Below are 23,935 nucleotides of genomic sequence, written 5' to 3'. Positions count from 1 at the left end.
CAGGAGGCCTCGCCTCTCGGGAACCGGGGAACAAGGGGCCAATCGGGCCTTTTCCGGCTTCACCTCACCTCTCGCCGGGCAGGGCGGGGAGTGAGAGAAATCCGGAGCGGGCCCGGGCCCTGCAAGGCTGCTCGCCTCGCCAGGAGCGAGGCAGAAGCGGCGGAGAAGAGCGAGCGTGCCCCGGGGCCCAGCCATGTGCCCGCAGTCAGCCGCCGCCGGCGGGAGGGCCGCCCCCCGAGCCCGCAGCGTCTGCCGCCTCCTCACCCGCAGGGCCCACGGCTTCTATGCCAGAGATGCGGGTGTCGCCCACAGACAAAACCTGGGACTCCTCAGACAGATAATGTGTCAGGTAACAGTGCTGTTCCCGGGCGCTCCGCAGCCCGGGTGCCGCACAGGCCCCTGCTCACGCCATCCAGCAAGTGCGGGGAGAAAAAAGCTGCAGTTCTTCCTAGGAGAGTTACAAATGGTTATATTTAGTTAATGAGGCTCGGACCCAGAGGTGTAGAGAGGACTATGCTGTGGAAAAACTGCAGAACCACTTTTAAATGTAATAATAATGTTAGAAATAGCCTTTTATGATATATCACTTATTCCCATAGGATGACTTAATACCAGTAATAAGTTCATCGTGTTTTAAGGAGCATCAATATTAAATTTGTATCAAGTTCTCACAACAAAATGAGATAATCAGCAGAGGTCTTCAGGTAAACATGCCCCTAACGTGTCAGGGAAATTTATGTTACACAAAAAATAGAAATTAAACCAGTTACAGACTAAAGTGAATTTCATTTTTTTATCAGGATGGTTACTGCTCCCGTGCAGTAGTTGATAGAAATGCATTGAAAGTGAGTATGTGGAAGTTAATTGGCAGTGGTGTTACATTGAAAATATTTTACTTGAAGTCAGTTGAGCTGTCCACTTAGGCAGCCTGATCAATGGGCATGCAAGGTTTATTGAAATAAAAATGAGTACATCTGATTTACACAATTTTTTCTTTTTTTTTTTTCTTTTTTTCTTTTTTCTTTTTTTTTGGGGTGGGAGGACTGGAACCTTCCTTTATGGTATAGAGCTCCTGCTGTCTAGTGCACACAAGAAAATATGTGAGCAGTTTATTCCGTTGACATTTCAGGTGCTTTTTGCAAATAACTTTAAACGCATTTTTCTATCTTTCATGCAAAACACCAACAACAGAATGGAGTCAGATGTTCAGTAAATCCAGTTACTTACATATAAAAGAATTAAGTGCATATTTACACTTTGGTGAGTTTTGTTCTTGCTCTTAAAAGTTGCCATTAAAGTTTAGTTGCCAGTTTTCATTTTTATGCAGGCAACCTAAGGAGAGAATATTAATTGTGTATGCTGTCCATAATAGCTAATAAAAAGATCTTTTAATTTTGTTTTTTAAAAAGACAAAATTTCCCTAAAAAAGCTCTTTTGATTTCCTTTTTTAAAAAATATTTTCCTTCATGTATTCAACAGCAAAAGTTCAATTAAATTATTAAGATGCAAATGCCAAATCAAATATTTTGCAAAAGCAAGGTTTGTTACAAAACCCATCACCATTACAACCACTGTCTGTTACAGGAAAGTACTAAATTCAAGAATGTTTGGACAACTCATTCTGCATCTCCTATTGCCTATGAAAGAGGAAGAATTTACTTGGACAATTACCAGTGCTGTATTAGCAGGTAGTAAATTTACAATTTAAAGTTACCCTGGCTTACAGTTTTAACACTCTGATTCTGTTTTAGACATGTCACTAACTTTAGTTGTCCCTGTGAATTGAGTGGAATTTACTTAGGAACAAAAAATTACCTGGTGCATAAATCTTTCTTAAATTACATTCAGATGCTGTTGTGTCTTAATGTGACACTTGTTTTCATGAAGGAAAGTCTGATCTTACTGGTGCAGTATAACTTCAGATTTCACAGCACTTAAACGGGAGTGGAAGATTATCAGCATTTTATAATTATGCACTAAAAAGCAAAGTGAATGGTGGTTCTGTTGTGATCTGGAAATTAGCAGTGTGCTAAGGAATGTGTGACAAACTATGTCCATAAATTCTGCATTAGGGAGGTAAATTATTTTCATGTAAAGGCACAGTGTGCCGAGTGCTTGCTGTTTTTTGTTAATATATTTTGCAGCTCAGTTCTCTGACTGACGTGCTCTCCTGTTCCATGGTGAGCTGCAGAGGCACAGCTTAGGAGGCAGCACAAGGCAGGGTTGAGGTCAGGAAGCCCTGCGCACACCAGGCCTTGGCCTTGTCCCTGTCCTTGCCTGTCCCTCTCCCGAGAGAGGTAGCAGGGACTTGGAGAACTGCATTGCTGAGTAAGTTGTGGTGAGAATAATTTTGAGACAGTGTCATACAATACATTACCAATAAATTACTCTGTCAGTGTAAACCACTGAGAGTTAATTAAATTAATCTATCACAGCAGGGATCTAAATCTACTTACCAGCCTTCTTTTATTCCTGCTGTCTGAATGCTTTCCAGTACTGGGTTAACCTGTCTGGCATCTTTCAGGTTTATCTTTGTCTCATCCTCACCCTGAGGACAAAACTGTGCACAGTGTGAAGCTGTTATGCTAGTAGTAGTTTGTTTGGTTTTTTTTAAATGTACATGATGTCACACCTTTATATTATGAAAGGCAACCTGGGAAGAGCTTGAGGGGAAGGTTCCAGAATGACTGTTAGTTTCTGGAATATGCTTTCTTTTTACTGTATATCACTAAAGTAAGAATGTTACTATTAAGTTTGTTTTTAAAACAAAAAACAACAAAACACACAACAAAAACCCACAAAATGTAGAGGTTGGCTTTTAAGTATTATGTTATACTAACTATTGCTTATTAGGCCTATTAGAGCAGTTTCAGGTTATATTTACAAAGTAAAAATAAGATGTTTAGATTTCTGACTTGCCTAAAGAGAAAGCAGGATTTACAAAACTCTATGAAATGGCTTGTTGATAATCGTTTATAAAGTAGACTAATGATTAGCAATCATATTCCTCCAGCATTGCACAAGAGCCAAGAATACTTTATGAAAAGCCAAAGTGTTCTAAGTCAGAAAAAATAGAAGATGCTTTATTATTGGAATGTCCACTGGTAAGATTGCTTTTTACTAGATCATTTTGTGGGAAAAAAAAAAAATCTTTTCATGAAACATATGTAGAATAGAGCATTAATTTCCTGCAAATTGTTTTCTCAGTGTTTTTATGGAGTTAGGTCATTTAAGGATTGCAACATGTGCTTAATTATTTTGACTGAACATTTAGAGGTATACTTCTCTGCATTTCTCAACAGCTCATTCAAATGCTTTTTTGTGAGCTTCTGTGGAAGATATTAAAAACAGTGCCTTTATGCTTATGCAACTAACTCTAATTCCTTACAACAGAAACTCTGTTTAATTTTTTCTTTATTTTTTTAATTAGCAAAGGCAATAGGTGGGAGTTTTATTTTTTACCAGATCTATTGGCATTAAAAAAAAGCAAAGAAACTGAAGACCCATTAAAGCAACTCTGCCCAAAAGCTGTTCTGCTGTTTCTAGCTAATAGATTATATAATTTCCCTCCTCCCTGAGGAGTTTTTCTCTCATCCACTGTCCACAGAGTTTAGGAATATTAGCCTCATTCTTGAAGTGCCTAAAATAAAGCTGTGTGTATGCTATTCTGAGCAGTTACTGTCGAGTTACTACTGAATGTCTTATTTTGCAATACTTACACAATTGTCTCTTCAAGACTGGTATCAGCTAGATCAATAAGCAGTTATACTTCATTTTTGCAAGGCAAGGAAATTTTAAAAGGGGTCTTTTATACAAAAGGTTACTACCTTGCAAAAAGTGTGACAACAGATTATGTGATAGTCAGATGACTATTTGGCACAGACATGAGCTTAGAGAACCTGATCTGATTATCAGGCAGCTTTCCACCTTTAGTTTTTGAAGAATGTTTACTAACTTTTGTTTTCTTGTTACTGTGTCAAAATGTTATGTATCCTGGTACAAACTTTTTTCTGATAACCTTTTGTTATGTAGGGGGAAATGCTACCAAGTCCATCGGACTATAAACCGTCCCTAATAGTCCTGACAGTGCAGAACTGGCTTCTACGTCTCTCTGCTGACAGTGGAGAAATACTGGAAAAAATATACCTTGCTGGTTCCTTTTGCAAATTCAGGTATTAAACACTGACTAGGCATTATGTAATTAACAATCATTAGTACTGTACTGGAGAAAGGGAATCATGTTTATTTTAGTACAATCCTATGGCTGACTTCAGTTTTGTTAGTCAAGCACATTACCTGGAGTACTGCTCCCACATGCTGTTTTTTATAGAAGAATTTCATCGGTTTAAGTATTACGGTCTCAAATTTGGTATCGAGTTCCACGAAAGCCACAAAAATAGGCTACTGTTGGCTTTTCTCTGACAATTTTGCAGCCTTTAATATTGCAATAGCAATATACCAGGAGAGGACCTTTAAAAGCTGTAAAACAAATGTCATAAAACATAGGAAAAATAGTTTGACATTTTTAACTTGCATTCTTCTCCCTAGGATAGCTGTTTTGCTCTTTAAAAGCAGAACAGTTACTGCTTCTAATAAACTGCATTTTTTTTTTACTTCTCAGAGTAAATTATTTCCTTTAAGCTGAAGGATAAGAAAGCACCAATTTGTGAAGGGAAGGAGAAAAATGAAGATAGTGACATTTCCAATGCTGTGGGCTTTTCGTTATTGCAAACAGCAATCATCTCAGGCACCTCTCCCGAATCAGATACTGAGCAGTTTGCCTGGACACAGGGATCTGCCTAGTTATAGTACATTATATTTTATGTGAAGTAGCATTTATTATTATATGGTTTTTAAATGATTAAGATAGGCTTTTCTTGTCACAAATAGGTATCTGAGCTGGGATATTCCTCAAGAGGTAATGGTCGTAAAGTCAGCTCAGAATAAGCTCCCTGCAGCAGCACGGCAGGTGAGTTTGTTGAAAAACTTTGTCACTCTTAAATTTTTACAAAATCCATCAAAAAACATTACAAGGACAAAGATGGAGACATTACGCTTTGTTGTTATGGCAGAAGAGGAAGATGTTTTACTGTTTTGTTTTACCTCAAGTGTAATAACTATATTCGGTATTGTTGTTCCTTCCCAGGCAGGTATCCAACAGTCCATATTGTTCTATCTTGCTGTATTCCAAGTTCTGCCTCTTTCATTCATTGGAATGCTAGAAATAAACAAAAAGGTAAGTTAATTCCTCTGTTAATTGTGATCTGTACTGTAGTTATATAACAGGCATAGTTTAGGCAATTGTCACAGAATTCCAGAAGTCATACTTACAGCATGTAAAAGCATAGTGCCCTGAAACATTAATTAGCAGTAATGTCCTTCTTGTGTCTGATAGGAGAACTTGGGGTAACATTCTTCATTTCAATGACCAGAAGAGAAAATACAAATGCATTCTGTTATTGGGTTTCTCTTCAACAGGTAGAAGGGCTTTAGCTTTTACTTACAGCAATCATAAGAATTAGGGAATCCTAAAGTGTTTGTAGACTTCTTGTCACCTCTTTAAAGAAAGATAGATGTGCTTCTGACCCAGTCCTAGGAATAGTCTATGAATTCTCTATGCAGTTACAAATGTTTCAAACTTGTATTATTATTCATATTGAATGGCAAAATTTAAATATGTATCTTGCTGTATTAGTCAAGAGCAAACAACCTTCCTGAGGTCATTTTGTGGCCCGTCAGTAAAGGTGTATATATTAGGAAACCTCAAGCCATATGTCAAGTTTTACAGTTCTGGTGAAAACACGTCTGTTCTAGGTCAAGAGAGCTCTGGATGAAAGTTACAAATGGAACAGTACAAACGCGCAGACTCTGGCTTCAAAGCTTTGTGAGCTACAGTCTCATTTGGGGTCCAGAGCTATTAGTGGGTTTTAGCTGGTGCTGGCTTGGGTGGAGGCTGTAATTGAGATTGGGCTGGCAAGCAAAGGAATGGGGTTAAACGTTTTTCAGGTGGGCCCATGGAAGTTTAGGGGCACTATGTATTGTTCTGTTCAAAATTAGTATTTAGGACCGAAAAAAAATGTTACCAGTGTCAAAGGTGTTCTCAACCACGCTAGGGATGGCAATCTGGGTTCATCATGGTCATAGTAGGCAAAACATCTAAATGAGTATTTCTTCCATTGGCTTATACTGTGTACTCATCAGAGCAATTGTTACAGCGAGAAATAACATCAGGGCAGAAATTGGGATTTGAGAATACACCCGGCAGAAGAAGCAACCAGTGAATGTGATGCCAAGCCTGATAGAGATCAGTGGAATGTAACTGTTAGAGTTACTGATCGAGACTGCAGAATACACCTAATGCATCAGTTTTACTGAGATGGTACACCACAATAAATTCCGAGTTTGGGCTAGCCAAGATAGAAAGGAGAGTTTAGAGCTGGAAGACTATCAGAGTTGAGTCTGGAAGATGCCGAGACCTTAGCTAAAAAAATGTATTGAGAAAGAGCCGTAAGACTAAATAAAAGGCAAGGTCTCAGGAGTAAATGTATCTTTCGGCACCAAACTGATTACAAGATCACTGATAGTGTTAAGATTTAGGAGTATTACAGCTTTTGGATCTCTTTTTTAAAAATTATTGTTTTAAAGCCTGTTTTAACCCTATTTTAATTGCTTTTTCATATAGTGATTCAGATTAAAGAAATGAAAACTCTACATTTCCAAGCATCTCTATTTAAAAAAAAATTAGGAACTTTATCTGCTGTTATTCATTAAATATTAAGAATTAGTTTGTTGGGTTTTTCTCAGTGGAGATGTGTTAAGCAGTGGTACAAATGAATACTGCACAGTTATTAAAAGGGTTAAGCCAGCTTCTTGTGTATTTGTCTAATTTGGATTCAGAGAGGATCCTGTACTCTGTGACAGCTGGATAATGTAGTTGCAGTACAGCTGTACGCAGTTATAGAGCCATGATTAGACTAGTATTTTACCATGGCAATGAAGAAAGAACATAAGATCTGAAGTCAGTACCTGTAGATTGAGCTGTTAGCTTTGCTAACATTCCTGTGGGATGTAGGGTAATGTAATCTATTAATGTATTATAATAACTGGGTAACATAATATGAAGATAATACTGAGAACTGGTAAGAGAATGAATCTACTTGCAGAATATGACTAATCAAACATTGGGTGTTGTTACTGCAGTGCAAAGTGTTACAGAGTCTCAGCAGAACATACCAGTTACAGAAAACATCATGAACTAAAACACTTATCATAGGGTTTGGCCAGAATAGAAAGTTAAAGTGATTGCAGAATTAAGGACATAATGCCAGTGTTTTGCACTGTCTCTTAATCACTTCTTCTCTACTAGAATATTTTTCTCTTCCTCTTTTTTCCCAGATATTTGGTAATAGTGTGACAGATGTTGCTGTTTCTAATGGAATCCTGATTGTAATGTATAGCATGGGTCTGGTCAGGCTTTATAACTTCCAGGCCATCTCTGAGCAGGTAATGAAATACAAAATTCTTCATACAGTCCATACTATTTTGGGGCAACAAATCATAAATATTCATGTAATACCACACAGGTACATGGGGAATGTGTCAAAGGACAGAGTTCTTTCCTAAATCTATATACAGTCAGGAAATGCTAATGGGTGCACTAGAAGAAAATTCTACCCACACCAGCTACAGGTGGCAAAACATAAGAGATACAGCATCAGTCAGGCACTTAGGCACATGTAGAGAGGAGCTATGTAAATGCTGGGGCAGGCTGTGCTCTTCTTTACACACCTAGTCTGTAGTTACAGATGAGTGTCAAGTCTAGAAATTGATGGGCATGGAAGATTGATTGATTGATCTGAAACAGAACTGCAGTGATACTTCTGAGTTTATATTCTTCCAATCAAAAAAACAAATGTTATTTCAAAAATAAGACTTCAAGCAGTATCTGACAAGATAAAGAATGCAGTACTAACAGAGCAGTGAAACTAAACAGCAAGTAAAAAGTAAAAATTGTTCTGTGTTATTTTAGTTCATGGAACAGCCGTTTGATTTGGGACATGAATTCAACTGGAATGGTCAAGTGGGAGTTGTAGGAAAGTATCCATTTGGTCTTCCATTTAACATTAAAATAACAGGTATTTATGATCTTTGTATTATCTTGGCTGGTGGCTTTTATGGATTAATTATGATTTCATGCCTAGAAAAAACATTAAAATTACTGTACTCATTGTGCTGTAGCTATATTTCTGGGTTTATGTTATAGTAAAAATATGCTTTACTTCTAATTACAATCATTAATTAAATAGGACTTACCTAGAAAATTAGTACAGCAACTAAGCTATTTGTAAAACTTTATGAGCAATGCTGGAAATGGAAACCCCTTCCTTATTTCTGAGACACAACTGCACTTCGGAAAGAGGAAGGGCTGGGACTGCTGCTAGTAACACCCAGAAACAGTATATGATATGTAAGCAAAATATGTGAGAATGTTTAATCTCACTTGCGGAGGGAATTCAAGGAGACAGAATATAATTTGTCCAAGTTGCATTTTGATAATACTAAGCTGTGAGGAATGTGCCAGTTTCAACAGAATTCATTCCCGAGGAGAGAACAAATTATCTATTAAAACAGTTCTTATGCCTCAAATCATTAACTTCTGAATGTTCTGCTTTATGTAATGACTTTATTTGCTCTGAAACCAAATAATTATTTCTGTTGGTGCATGTGAGATTAGAATTTGGTGCTGAGACTTTCTTTGAAATATTTTTTTTTACTTTAAAAAACATTCTCACAAGTTCACACTTGAGTCACTTAAAAAAATAATAGTAGCTTTCACCAATATCAAATAATGCATGCTTTTATTTGTTTCTTTAATTTTGAATGTGTCTGTATTAGTTTTTACAGATGACTGTCCACATAAAAAATGCCTTTTATCTTTATGTTCGCAAAGAGTGTCAGATAATAACAGGCAAACCAAAACAGATTGACATAAACCTGAGGAAATACACAAAGATATAATATATAGTGAGGGCTTTCAGTTATAATGCAATGTTTTATCAAAACAAAGTGATAGGCTGCTCTAATTGATGTCCTGGGTTCTGCAAAGGGAAACTTCTCGTTTTCCACCCTGTCTCAGTCTGCAAAACCACAATTTAATGTTAGGGGCCCTGTAGAAATCATGCCATGGGAGCTTTAATAGGAGGCCTGTACCAGATTTGTTTTCATGTCTTATAGATCATTGGAGTTTTTAGTGGTGAGATTTAAAGCCTATGTACTGGTGAAAATATTTTGATGGTGAATCATATTCAAGAGTTTGTGGTTAGGAAGTTATGAACACGTGACAGCCATTTGCCACGGCTGCTCTTTGCAGATAGCAGCATTCCTGTGGTTTTTGAGCTGTTTTCTTTTAAGAATGAGATGGCTGACTGAATGTTCAATGAAATGTAATGCTTCAGCGAGTGAAATGTTAACAGATTCAGAGTTTAAGTTTGTATTTACTATAATTTAACTATGTGTGATTGTCCTGCTTATTTAGTCCTACCATCCCTACAGAAATTGCCTGAAGGGATGGCAGTTATTACAGTGCTGGTTTTATGGTGTATTAGGTAGCCAAGAAGCATATAGAGACCAAAACTTAGAGGCTACCATGTACCTACCATTTCATTTATAGCTATTGACTGGTAAGGAATTTGATTTTGGTCACAGTAGAAGGTATGGGAAGGTACCTATATATCTTTCTTATGGCACTTTCTGAAAGGTCCAGAACTTAAAACCGTTGTTTGATTTATTATTAGAGGATACAGTAATTTCATTTAAAAAAAAAAAAAATCAAACCTGAGAGGAAAATACTTTTCTGAGGTTCAGGAGTTTTGGTTGGTTTTTGTTTGGTTGTTGTTTTTTTTCATTTAAAACACATATTTGTTAGTGCTGCCAGGAGCAGCTTTATGTTTAGACGGGGCTGGAGAGTTTTAAGGAGGTGAACAAAGAAGCTCAACTGCAGCTGAAGACTGGCAATCCTAGGGAGCGGGAATAGGAACACTAGGGAAAGGATTTACAAACAATGAGAACAGGAGGTGCTGAGCAACAAGAGCAAGTGACATGAAGCAGGAAGGAGGGACTTGAGGCAGCAGAGTCACTCCATGACGGTGGTTTAGGTGGCTATGATCTTGCAAATCTTTGCCAAATGAACATAAAAAGAAAGGCATATTTTATCAGCAGCCCATATTGCTTATGATTGAGGCATTGTTGAAATACCTTTAAAGCTATCATTTAGTCCACCTAACAGAATTTTTGAGGGGCCTTGCCTTATTTAAAAAGAAAATGTTGGTAGGGTAAAATCTTGACTCATGTTAAATTTTCTCACAGATGTTAATATCAGTACATCCTCTGCTTATGCCTCCATCTTCAATGTTCTCTACATTTTCAGCAGATGCCTCTGTTTTTATAACCTATATTTTGTTATATCTTGCACAGAATCTCCCATTTCGTTTGTGTTAGTCCAAAAGACAACTAGAAGACAGCCACTTTCCAGCTTGTTGGAAAAACAAAATAAGGAAAAGGGAGAAGCACTATGTAAACATGATTTCTGATGTCATGTGACATCTTAGCACCACTGGTTAGGATCCGGATAATTATCTAGATTAAGCAGGACAAGAACAAGTCAATATTTGGATGAGACCTCTGGTACACAAAAGTCCAGATAAAAACCTTGTTCTCCTCACAGTAATTCAGCTTGGGTTTTTATATTCTGTCTGTTTAAATGCCTCTTGTAATTTTAGATTTTCTCCATATTTTGTCAACTTTTTACAGTACTGCTCTCTACTGTTAGAAAGAGCTGATCTTTAGTCTAAAATTGATTCAGTTATAGCAGCTGTAGAAATTCCTTTTATTTAGCTTGTTGGTAGAAGTTGCAAAGCTCCATGCAGTCCATTTCGTTCAAAGATGCTTCTCATTTAGTACACAGAAGACATGTAGGAGTGGCATATTACACCTGTGTAATGTATCCCAACTGAACTGGTAGGAAAACTAGATGACTTTTGCCATTAATTGCAAAAGTTCCTAGATTTTTGTGATTTTTATGAACTCAGCTACAGATTGCATTCCACACTGTTTCATTGCATTATGCAAAAGGAGAAGGAATGTTCAGATTTAGGAATCTTTCTGCATTTAATATTGTTCTTTGAAATTACTGCTGTTAGTCTGCTTCCAGTTATTTATCACTATTTTTCCCAGAGAATAGTGACCCTTTCGATATGCTCTTTGATCTGTTCATGTCTGTGTCCTCATTCAGATGAGCTGGACTAATTTTAATTGTGTGCTACATCTTTGCTTAATCCAGCTCATTTGGAATGAAGTAAGTCAGACATATGAGCAGAGAAGTTCAGCACGAAGATCTGAGACAGGCAGTAACCTTCCACAGGGAACTGCAGATTGTGCCTGGATGAGGTAGCATAGCTGGTGCTAGAAGAAAGATCACAGCCAGTTTATTTCCATCAGTCTTCAAAAGTTCTGAAGAATTAGTAGTTTTATTGGAATTTAGAATTGTAAGGATCAGTGGAATTACAGTTGTTCTGCTACTAATGGTGTCAACATTACCGACTATTTGCAGATACTCCACCTTTGCTATTTGAAGCATCTTCTCTGGAGAATGCATTTCAAATTGGAGGTTATCCTTGGCATTACATCATCACACCTAACAAGAAAAAACATAAAGGAGTCTTCCATATTTGTTCTCTGAAAGACAAGGCTTTGGTAATATATTTGGATAGCGGCATCTCTGAAATGAATGTATATCACGTTTGTCTTCATCTCTTCTTCTGACTGGTGCTCAAGGTTACAGTACCCTTGTTTTCCAGTGTGGTGCTCTCACAGGGATCACCCCACAGTGTTACATCTGCTATGCAGTGGAGTCATGTGTAAAATATTTTCTTGGGAATTAGTACTGTTTCCTTCATTCCAATACAATCATAGCACTGTCAGTGCTACACAGCTCTGTATGCTTAGCTTAAGAGTCAAGGCTCAAGCCGAATCTCATTACCTGATTCCTTGCATGGTAACATCTTAATGCATTTCTGAGTAGTCAGCCCGCCAAATGGCATAACTAAAAACCACTTCAAGTTTTAAGAAATTGCATACTAAGTTTCTTTAATGTTTGTAGTTTATGCCTGATTTGTACCTTGTCTCTCTCTGTCTCCCTAGGAACATTATATTACTCAGTTTAACCCCTCTCTCCCCTTAGAAAAGTTTTATTACTCAGTTTAACCAGCATTCCTAATTATTTTTGTTTATTTATATTCATTATTTATTCCTTTGCATGTGCTCTCCATCTCAGCTTTTGTTTTGGATCTGGATTTGCCCTAAAGATGCTTTTGTATTACAAAGTGCTTCTGGGCCTGTTAGTTCTTCACTAAAAAACTTCACATCTGTAAATGTCCTCATCTCTTTTACTAGCCTGATCAAATCAGTGATCCCCCTCCTATATCTTATTTTCAAAACAGATCTTTCACAACCGTAGCTGAAGATCAATTTTGATTCCAAGGGACATGTACAACCCTTTCTGACCTAGCTTTTCCTATGTGGGTTCATACATTTGAAAGTTTGAATGATCAGGGTCAGCTAAATTTACAACAAAAAAACACTGCCAAAATCCCAAGATGTTGACCAACTAGCAGCTGAAATCACAAGCTATCCCAGGCTTACACACTTATTTGCACAAATATTTGCACAAAAGAGGCTGAGCGTGAAGTTTGAAGCTCAAGTCAAAGTTTGTGCTAATGCTTTTCTCATGTCTTGACACATCTTGTGTGTTTGGCACTCAAATTGCTGGAACTGTTGTTGCAGAGTGTAGGATAAATCTTCATTTTGCTTAGTTTCAGGAGAGGTAGGACCACGTATAGCTGTGGTACAATATCGTTGCTTATTACATATTTAAAAAGTTGCAACTGTTTTATGGAATATCTTGAGAATTGGAACTGAGTCTTACTGTTGTTGTTGTTCCACTGCCATCCTGTCATGATTAGGAGCAACACCTAAAAATCTTCAGAGGTATCTGGAGAGGAGCTCAGTACTACCTCTTTATTAGATCTCTGAGACTTTTGAAATACTATTATCCTAAGTTTTCCCTTCCTTCTTCAGGCAAAAAATGGCATACAGGATATGAAATGCTGTTCACTGGAACCTGATTGGATATATTTCCATCCAGATATGTCAGGTAGAATAATCCACGTGGGACCAAATTTGATAAAGTATGAGCATTTTTTTCTCAAATCTTATTTTCATTAAAGGAGAAGTTGCATAACTGCATAAATTCAGTAGTTTGGCAATTTGCAGGCCAAAACACTCATCATGCCCTAGAAACTGTAAAATTTATTGATTTGTCAGTCTGAAGTTCTCGTAGAAACATCTGGAGGTATAAATGTGAGCAGGGACAGGTGACACTAGATTTTTATATGAAAAATGTTCAAGGACCACTGCATTAAATTTTTACTGACAAACATAAATTACAAAAATAATTTATTTCCATTTCGTTTATTTCTGATGTTTTATTATAATATACCTGACTTTTAAAATTATAGATATAGCAGTGGTGTGCTAGGTGGGTTAGAACACATTGCTTATTTTGTATTTTCTGTTTCTTTCATAGAGTCTTGAAGCTTAAAGAAGTTAAAAATAATACAGATCAAACAGAGGTTGCAGAAGATTTTACAATTGTGGCCAACAGAGAAAACTGTGTGAGTTTATTGTCCGAGATCACAGTAGATGATTTTGAGCAATGCATAAGGGGTTTGCGTATCTGAGTAATTAATCACTGTGGTTTATGGGCTTGCTTCAAAGGCCATTGAAAGACATTCTGTGTCTTTGTTGTACTTTATGAAAAAAACTTTGGAAACACTCTCAGGATAGCGTTTGAAATTTCCGGCCATTTCTTTAGTTTTCATCATTGTTTATCGTGTGCAATATAACCATGTATCACTAATACAAAATAGAAAACATGCTTAAAAGATGGTGACAGATTTCCTTCAAAAGAAGGTGCCGCCAAGTGATAATTGTGTGTGGCTCTGGTGCTCAGGTAAGTTGATCATACAAATGCTGGAAATGTTTCAAGTCTCTCGTAACTTAGGAGTAAGTCTTCATAAGACAACAAATACAATGCATTACTTCCGAAAGTCTCGTTCTTTTCCTGGCCATGTATACCTGTTGCTCCCTTGTGACGAGTGTGGCATTCATCTAACCCTTGCTGCGCCAAACCGGTGCACTAAAATAATAGAATAATAACCCAGCAGGAATGGTGAGTACTTTTCTGCTTGCTTGGGTGAGCTGAACTGGAGCTGGAACAGAACAGAACTTCACCAGTGGGTCAGAAGAGTGTAGAAAAGTAGAACCAAGTGGCAAGGGGATGATCAGAACTTCCTCATAGAAATGTGCTGTTAAAGCATCTCCATTGTTTCATGAAGTGTTCTGTGACAAAAAAATCACAGACAATGTAAATGTTGAAAAGGTTAAAGACCACACTCGTGAAGAAAAATTTTTGGTATCATCTGGAACTGTCATTATCCTTCAGCATACAAAGTTATGTCTTACAAAAAAGCAAGTTTTTTAATTCATGAGTACTGTAAAGTTCCTGGAAATTAACAATACTAATTTTGAAGCTTCTGCAGAATAAAAGTTTGTATGTTAAAAACTTACACTAAGTCAGGAATAAAACTTCCATTGAATTCAGAAAGGATAAGGTTTCTCATCCAATGACTTGCCATGCCTTTTTTTTTTTCTTTTTTTTTTAGCATTTAGCTAACTTCTGTTGCAATAAGAGCAAAGAAATATGAGTTCTAATCCTCTCTGTGCTATGCCTTTTCCTTTTGGCTTCCATGAAGAAAATGATAGCCCAGTTTTGAGTATTTCTGGTGTTAATGAAGCCCAGCAGGGTAGTGACTTAGCTGCCTTCCAGTGCATTGGCTCCAGTTACTTCTAGGCTAAAAATGATGGTAGCTGAGAACCTTTGCCACTTCTACAGGGCTGACAACCTTTGAATATAAGTAAACATCAGGAATATCTCAACAAAAGCCACCAGGTTCATGAGCCCTTGTAAAGAAAAGATAGTAGTGCTAGGGCCATTCATAGCTAATGATTAAAACAAGATCAGAGGGATTAAAACAAGGTCAGAAAGGGAAAGACTTGAAATAGATACGTTGCCAAATAGATAGGAAGCAACTAAAATGCTCCAAAGTCTAGAGCCACTTTTTTCTTTTTCTCCAAAGGTGGACAACACTGTGACTGTAACAGCTTCTGGTCGAGTGGTGAAAAAGCGTTTTAACTTGCTGGATGATGACCCAGAACAAGAGGTAGTGAGCAGTTCATGGATTATATAGGATGTAGAACTAGCCAGAGGTCGTTCTTGTTTCAGGTGCAGTGGCTGTAACCATTAGCTGTGTTAATCTTTGGGTTCTTTATTCCTCTTCTGTGGCTGTCTTCTTAACTTCTCAGTACTTCATTTCCCTTCTCGGTCATCTTTTCTCCTAGCCTGATATTTGAGCTTTGGATAGTTCGTTCTTTTAAGAACTGATCTTATGCCCCATGATACCATTGTAACTCTGTGCAACTTCACTAACACAGAAATGAGATGTTAACATGAAGAAACATTACTCTTCTCCATTCAAACATCTCCTTTAAACATTTCTTATAAAGCATTTTAAGAAATGAAAGAAGCATATTTATTTTTTACTCTGCTTAGGTTCCTCTAGTCTTTGATATAGTATCTCTAAACTATATTTTTGTCTTTGATGAGATTCTAGGATAAGCTATTTAACACTTTTCCTTGAAGTAACTGCTTCTCGAGACTGAAATCTCCACACACCAAGGTGTTGAGTCTTCAAGATGTTATGAAGGATATTTTTTGGCTCTCTGTCTAGAACTGGAGCTGTAATTGACATAAGCACAACAGTTAAATCCATCAGTTTCTGGCACTTTTTTTTTTTTTTTTCAGAGGAAATAGATTTTACTATGGTAAAAACACAGGATGGTGCAATATAACCCTTAAGGTCTGCAGTTCATTTCTGTCCACTTCTCTTTTTTAAACATAATAAAAATCAGAGTCTGCACACTATTTTTTTCTTGCTGTTATACTTTATTTGTGATTCCAGTAGATGTTATGCCATTATGGAAGACAAAGACTGGCTTGAGTTTATAGAGTATGTTACCAAGTTAACAGAATCTTCACCTTTCGGTCTCAGTTCTTCACTCTGTAGAGTGAGAGCAAGCCCTGAACAGAGGTGTTCATGTGACTGGAATTACCCTAATATAACCATCCCTTCAACACCAGTAGTGGTTTTAGGCTATACTGTCTCTAACATGTCTCCTTCAAGACAGGGCATGGAGTTTAAATAAGTTTTTTCTGCCACTTTCAAAGTACTTTTTCCTGTATGATATATATATAATACATGTAGTTTCAGGTTAGAATTGTTCAGAACATCACTTTCTTGTCCAATACATTTCAGCAAAATTCCTTAAGACAACTTGTGTTGGAAAAGATTCCTGTTGGGTATCAGTCTGGCAAAGTTTTCTTTATCAGACCATAAGACTTAAGGACTACAAGTTTTCCAATTCTGCTTTCACCTGAAAGAAAGAGAGCTATGCAGTTTTGTGAATTTATGTAAATTTATGTTTGATTTGTAAACTTGAGGTTTTCTTTTTGCCAAGACATTCAAAATTGTGGACTATGAAGATGAATTGGATTTGTTATCCACGGTGGCAGTTACTCAAATAGGAGCTGATGGAAGAGCTCACCTTGACTTTCACTGCAATGAACGTGGGATTCTACTTAAGAGTATTCCATTACTGGAGTCCTGGGATGTGGTAAGGAGAATTCATATCTTTTGTTTACACTAACACTTCCCCATAACCTTTCACCTAACATTTTTGTTCAGATTTGAAGCAGATCTACAAGTAGTGTTGCCAAGTGCTATGGATGAGATTTGAACAAGATAATACTCAAAAATGTTAAGTATTCCATCAGACAGTAGTTCATTTATCTGAAAATCTCCATAATTTGAAATTAAGGGGAATTAAGGGGGTTTTTTGGTTGGTTGACTCATTTGTCTTTTTTTTTTTTTTTGGCTAGGGAGGGGTTGTGCTTAGTTATTTCTGAAGTATTTATCAACTTGAATAGTCACCCTCTGGCTAGTTACATCAGCTTAACTTCACAACTTGTAAATAGTCTCACTAGCTTAACTTGAACTACTCATGCATTGAATTAAGCATGGACCTCACTGTGTATATATTTGAAGAGCTGGAATGGGCTGTTCATACAGTCCAAGTTGAGGTGGACGTCTGAATTAGATGATCTGAAATATTCAGCAGCTTTGGCACCTCTTTTATCATTGACTGCATAGGCAACTTAAGATCTTAAATCAGATGCTCTGAATTGCACTTAGACTCCTAAAATAGGCCTGCTGGAAACCTCTCATAGTTTTGAAATTCTGTCTTTTATCTGGAAGAGTTGTCAGCGTATATCCACACAAAATTCCTCTCTGATCACGGAGGTCACCAATGTTAAATATTTTTTGTTCCCGAAGGAAAATGGTACAGGCATTAGCAAATGGTGGAAATGGAGACTGCAATCAGATTTTTTTTTTTTTTTTTTCTCATTTCAGACTTACAGTCATGAAGTTTACGTTGACAAAGACCTTGTATTACATATAGAACAGAAGCCTAACAGGAGGTTCAGTTGTTACGTTTACCAAATGGTCTGTGATACTGCAAAAGATGATGAATGTTCAAGCCATGAAAAAACAGAAAGAGTATTTTGCAAAAAAGGAGGGAGAATTTTTGAATATATTTAAGACATAAACAAAAACTACAGAGACTTCGATTTGGATGTTATTTAATGACTTCATATATGAATTAGTCAACTGCTGTTTTTCAGGCAGGATTTAATCTTAACATTTTGTACTACATGAGGTTTTATTTCTTTTTTCTGTGTAACACTGTACACTTGTCTGTAGTCCACAATGGCTTCTCCTGTATTCGCCAGTTCATCATTAATGTGAGATGTGGAATTTATTGCTTCTCTTCAGCAATTGGATTGAAATACTGAACATCAAGGAGAAAGATGCAGACTTACTGATCACGTACCATCTTCTGTAGTTTTACCTATGCAACTTTAATACAGACTGTTAATTTTAACAAGTATGTAAAAATGTATATATATGTAACTGTCACACTACAGATTTTGTATGTAGTATGACAATGGTAGAGTTGCCACTAAGCCACTTAGCGAAATCCTTCTGTTTGTTTTGTGTGAGAAATAAAATCACTCAGGTTTTCTGGATGTGTTTGTTTTGGTTTAAAAAGAAGTATTAATAAATTACGTATTTTTACTGCCTTTTAGATATATTTTTATATATATAACCAAGCAATTCTCTGGTTGTTTCTGTGTCACGAGTTGTTCGGTCTGAGCCAAAGCTCTGAGACACTCAGCCAGATCACCGTGTGCAGCTGGTCTGATGCACGGGAGTTCCATGTGGTATATGCAGATTCTGCAGAGTGCAAGCTTTAATTTTAATTTAGAAAACACCCACAAGAACAAAACACAGGCCCTAGGCTTCATGGTGATACAGAGTGTTTCTAAATGCAAACCAAAGATGGGCTCAGGAGAGTAGCTCTTGGAGGGATGGCCAACATCTGATTGCTCACTACTACCACCATTATCATGAGCAGGATAATTCTAAACCCAAATATTTATTTTCACTGCAAGCTTTACTAATGAAGTGTATTTCATTCTAGCTGATGCAACAGTGAAGAGCTCTAGAAGAATTATAAAAATGAACTGATGTGAGTTTTTATAAAGAAGTGTAATGCAAAAGAAAAAATACAGTTGTGGAAAGGACAACACAAAAAGATTGAAGAAAGTAACGAAACAACAGTTGAAATAAAGAGCAGCAAGAACACTCTAATTCCACCCTTGCTTCAATAAAGTTTTCACTTACTATCCAGGAAAGAGCACCTGTCTATTATCTGCTACCATATGATATGGGTAGAAACTAATATGAATCTATACTCTTAGGCAGAAGATCCAGCTCTTAAGCAGATATTGATATTTTATGCTCATTTCTTTTTGAATGATTAAAGCAATTCCTCCCAGAGCCAGACATGTAAACTTGTTTATTAAATAGTGCAAGTACTGCTTATCAAAAGTTTGTTATACTTTCCAGTGACTGTTTAAGTTATTGCAGATTTTTGCAGTGATATTCTGCTAAATCAGTATCAATCTTTTGGAAAATGCAGCAATTTGTAATGACTAGAAGGCAGCCCAGACTTCAATTTATTTTGTGTAAGAAATTCTATCATTCTAAATACCCAGTGTGTTGCTACCCTACAAATAATGGCAAATGTTCCATCCTGGAAGGTCACACACAGACATTTTCATTCAGAAACAAGAGAGATGTTTCTGTTTCATTTAAAACACCTTGAAAGCTATTTAAGAATATAGAATCCAGAATGACTGGTGCTGAACACTTGCTATGAGTGTATTCACAACCCGACATAAACAGGCTGGGGCACACCAGAGAAGCAGAACCCCTCAATGCTCATGGGTTGTGCTTTCCAAGCTGTGAACAGCAGTTTTGCCTTCTGTACCTGCACAGAGGCCCAGAAAATTCTAGAAAACTTCTGTTTGAACAGGAGGAAAATCCTGACCACAAACCAGTAGTTTTTTACAGTGTTAAAAATAATCCTGTATCTGAACCAAACACAAATCCCCACATGCTTGGTGGCAGCCCACCTGAATCAACACCTTTTATTTCAAGTTAAATTTTGAAACAAAACCCATCCACCAGAAAAAATCTAGTATACTTTATTTTCCCAGGAGACTTCACATGTAAGCATTTTTTGGTAACTGTTGCTGGCAGGGCTGTACTATTGCGCAGCATCAAATTGATATGAAATTTGAAAAAATGTATTAGATCTGACCTGTAGACATAGAGTTTGATGTCCATGTATGATGACTCCAGAGCACTTGCCTTTCTCTTTTTCATAATGTGAATTAGGTACCTGGAAATTTCTTACACAATCTGAGTAATTCAGTATACTAAAGAATAACAGTATTTGTTCAGAAATTCTGAAGATACTTATGTAGTTTCCATTACAGAACAAATATATTCTTGTGCACATGCCCAGTATAATTATCTCTGCAAGCACCGAAGTGTGACATTAGTACAGAAAAAAACAGAAAGAAAATTGCTTTGAAAAAGCAGAAGCAACTCCTTCAAATGTAGTTTATTTCCCATTTATAAATTCAGAAAATGAGATGAATAAAATACAGAAGACAAAAATATTCTTCACTTTTCACAAGCAGTAGCTAGCTGTGTTATGGTCAGGAAACCCATTTACTGATAGCTTTCTGTTTTACAAAAATCAGACTAAGGAACTATTAGTGTGAAATTCTGAATTCCCTTACTCCTGTGTATATCAAGGGGTAGTTACCCCTCACTCCATGGCTTCCAGGATCTGTAGATAAAGCCTCAAGTAACCAGATCAAGTGCATACTAAAAGACTGAAGCAGAAAAGCTCATGCTTCCATTATTTTCACTAGCACTAGATGCTCAAGGAAAAAAGAATATATGTATATACATATATAGGTATATACATACATATATAAATGTAAATATACGAACATGAGTAAAGATTCTCAAATGTCTATTTCAAACATAGAATTGAACGATCTTAGCCACTTTTGCCAACATTCCCAACCAGGTAACTTCACCCAAACTATCTGCATTTTCAGTGTGGATAAATGTTTCGTTATTCTTTTTTTCTAGATATGTCCCATTTCTTTAACATAACAGTTTCTTGCTCATTTTATTCTGATTTTGTCTTTTCTTGTTGTTGAGAAAAATGCCATCTATATTACTTAGCAGTAACTCTAGACTGCTAAAAACTCACCAGCAAGAAACCTGTGACAGCTGTTCCACACAATGGAACAGCTAATGAACAAATTAATTTGCTTCCCAGTTATGATGAAGATTGCTATTAGGAATACCTGCTAGAAAGGACACCCGTATGGGGTGGGATGTAGAGTGGATGTTTTCTTGAAGAAATGTGAGGAGCTGCTGTCAGCTGTCAGCCACTTAAAGCTGTTTCTGGGCACTCTGCCTGCAAAAGGGAAAATTTGGTTACCAAACCTGAAGTGAAACCCGACACAAATTCACTCATCCATGTCTTTTTTACTTAATAAAGTGTTGGGTTTCACTTCAGGTTGATACCAGCTTTGTGCTCTTGCCAGGATATACAAAACCTTAATGATAACAGCGAAAAAGAGGAAGAAGTAGGCAAAAACTTGTTTTCTAAGGCTGAACCACAAAATAATTCATAGAACAGCAACTGAGTTCTTTCATAACTGCCAAGTATGGATGCAGTCATCAATAAAAAACTGTTAAATAACTTTTTGTCTGGAAGGTGTGTGAATGGATCTTATACGTGCGTAGCAATTCCTCACTAATAAGAATTGCATAGCATGTGGGAACCATTTCTGAACCTTTTCTTTATCTCCACAAACTGGAGAAATTTAACTAGTCCCTGCTAAATCAAAGAATTCAGACACTTCCAGCAAAAATGTTACTTTTGAAGAACAGACAGTAATTGTCAACTAGCCCTATTCATAGTTGAAGAAAGTCTTTGTGTATCAACATGAATTCCAGGTACCTCTCCTGATACGCAGACTCAATAGTACTAAAAGAAGGAAACAAGTATTCCAGTATTTCAAATCAACGTTAGATATACTTAAGGGAACTTTTTTTTTTCTTTTTTTTTGCAGCTATTTCACAATCTTGGATTTTCAGACAGGACCACTTGAAGTTTTCTGGTTGCTAGGCTTGGCATTTATGCAACTATAACTTCAGTACTTATTTCTGCTTTACTGAAGTTACAAAATGATGACCAAAATAACCGTCAGGAGCTCCAAAAGAATCTTCTGTCAAGGCATTCTAATGTTTATAGATTAAATAAATTTCAAGTAGTCAAACTGCATTAAAATTAACTGCAAAAATAGTTTGTGGAGTTCGGGAGGGGTAGTTTTTTGGGTTGTTTTGTTTGTTTGTTTAATAAAAGGAACTAAGTATCATAGCAGAGGGAAGAGCTGCCCTCATCCAATTGTTAAGAATTGCTTTGGTTGGTGTAGATTAACAACTCATTTAGTAAAATGGGAGTACAAATGCCTTATTCCTGCTTGAGTGGGGAAGGAATATTGTGTTTTTAGGAATATTAAATTTTTAGGGAAGAGTAAGCACACATTCTTCTCAGGAAGAGATAAAGGAAAAATGGAAGGGAAAACTAAAGTTCACTGGAATTACTCCGCAGAGTGGCTTGAGATGCCGCAGGAGAAGCAATGCACTCTGTGTGACAAACAGGACTGCAGACCCCAGGAACAGCTGCTGGCCAGAAACCAGAGGGGAAAATGATTCTGTTAATATGTTTATTTGGATGCTCCACAATCGGACTCATTCACCGGCAGTTTTCCTGTTTATCCTCTGGATCAGCAGTTAGCCTCAACTGCCTCTAACACAGAACTGGAGCGTGGCTGCAGCGCATTTCCATGCTCTGGGGAAGAGACCTAGGAAACTCCCAACTGTTGACACCAGCATATAAACAAATTACAAGCGTTTGTTTTGTGGACCAAAGTGGGATACTTCCAGCATTTCTACTTCAACTAAATAACTTTTTTTTTTTTCCCCACCATGATGTCTCAGTGATCAGCTATCTGGACAAAGAACCAAAAATGGGATGCCAGAAGAGCTACCCCTGCCTTTATTTGTATTTAATCAGTGTAGGAAGAATTTCCCAGTCAATGCCCAATGCCTAGGGACTGAAAAGATAGGAAGGACTGGCTTCTCTTGGTAAGATTTGCTTTGAGGATAAAAAGAGCTCACATCCTGTCTTCCTCTTGTCATCGAGTATATATTCACTGACAAGACTCCTGAGTGGTGGGGAAGAAAATAAGAAAGTGCAAGCCAAATAAAAGTACAAGCAGTAACATTTTATAATCTTGCTTTGGCAGTTCTAACCACTGCTCCATGGTTCCACTATTTTCAAAATTTTTTACAAAATATTTTAAACTATTACAAAAATACTTTACAACTCACAGAAGCAAAATGTCTACAGATCAAAGCACAATAAAGATCTTCATTGCATGGGTAATAATGACTGGCCTGTGGCCAGTATAGAATTTTGGACAAAAGTTGCACTATGTGCCTTATTCTGCCTCAGTGAAAGCTCTCTCCAGGAGGGACAGTAAGGAAAGATTATTTCTAGGAAGGGCCCTATTCAAGAATTGTCATTTTTGCAAAGATAAATTAGTGATGCCCCGAATAGGAAAAGTCAAATGGTTCTGCTGCTTAGATTTGGAACTCAATGCCAAAAAGAGTAAAATGATCGTTCTGGTTTGTTTCTGCCACTCAGAATTAATTACTTAAACTTATTTGTCAGTATTGCTCATGGTGAGATAACTTCTGAGGGGATGTTTGTAAAGCTTCCACAAAAGTAAGTCAGGTTAGCTGCCAGGACAAACCTGGCTGGACTATCTCAGCAGTTTTGTTTGTTTACAAGATGAACAGCCACCAGGCTTTTGAGAAACTCATCCAAATGCTTTGAGGGACACTGTAATTCTTCTGGAATGTCCTGTTCTAAAGCTTGGATTTTCAATGACTTGTCTGGCATGAGAAAACAGAGATAAAGCTGTAGGTGGTAAAAGAGAGTGTAACCTCATTCTTACTGCAGCTCTGAAAAGTCAGTTACTGGTCACTGGAAATTAGAAACACTTCCTATATTTAAGACATTACATCAAAAGCAGAAAACAACTATCTATGGTGAAACGATGTGTTGCTTAGATAAACATTCATGTACATTTATGTCCAGGCTGCAGCTCTCAAAATGTATGAATGGTATAGCA

At 37.0% G+C, this 23,935-nt stretch overlaps 1 protein-coding gene across 2 annotated transcripts; it reads left to right on the top strand.

Annotated features, from left to right (window-relative positions):
- The first annotated feature begins 6 nt into the window (after nt 1-6).
- DCAF17 (DDB1 and CUL4 associated factor 17) lies at nt 7-18,376 on the top strand. Of its 2 annotated transcripts, XM_082057026.1 has the most exons (14): nt 10-349; nt 1,585-1,688; nt 3,014-3,104; nt 4,033-4,172; nt 4,891-4,969; nt 5,147-5,236; nt 7,396-7,503; nt 8,030-8,135; nt 11,609-11,751; nt 13,135-13,244; nt 13,643-13,730; nt 15,255-15,338; nt 16,693-16,848; nt 17,646-18,376. In XM_082057026.1, the coding sequence occupies exons 1-14, from the start codon at nt 194-196 to the stop codon at nt 17,832-17,834; spliced, it is 1,644 nt and encodes a 547-aa protein (XP_081913152.1). In that variant the 5' UTR covers nt 10-193; the 3' UTR covers nt 17,835-18,376. The 2 variants fall into 2 exon arrangements, with proteins under 2 accessions (XP_081913153.1, XP_081913152.1); XM_082057027.1 differs by lacking the exon at nt 15,255-15,338 and having other exon boundaries at nt 7-349.
- The last annotated feature ends 5,559 nt before the right edge of the window (nt 18,377-23,935 follow it).

Source organism: Streptopelia decaocto, assembly GCF_964273445.1.
Source record: "Streptopelia decaocto genome assembly, chromosome: 6".
Taxonomy (NCBI): domain Eukaryota; kingdom Metazoa; phylum Chordata; class Aves; order Columbiformes; family Columbidae; genus Streptopelia; species Streptopelia decaocto.
Note: the sequence above shows the minus strand (reverse complement) of the source record. Positions and strands in the feature narration are given on the sequence as shown.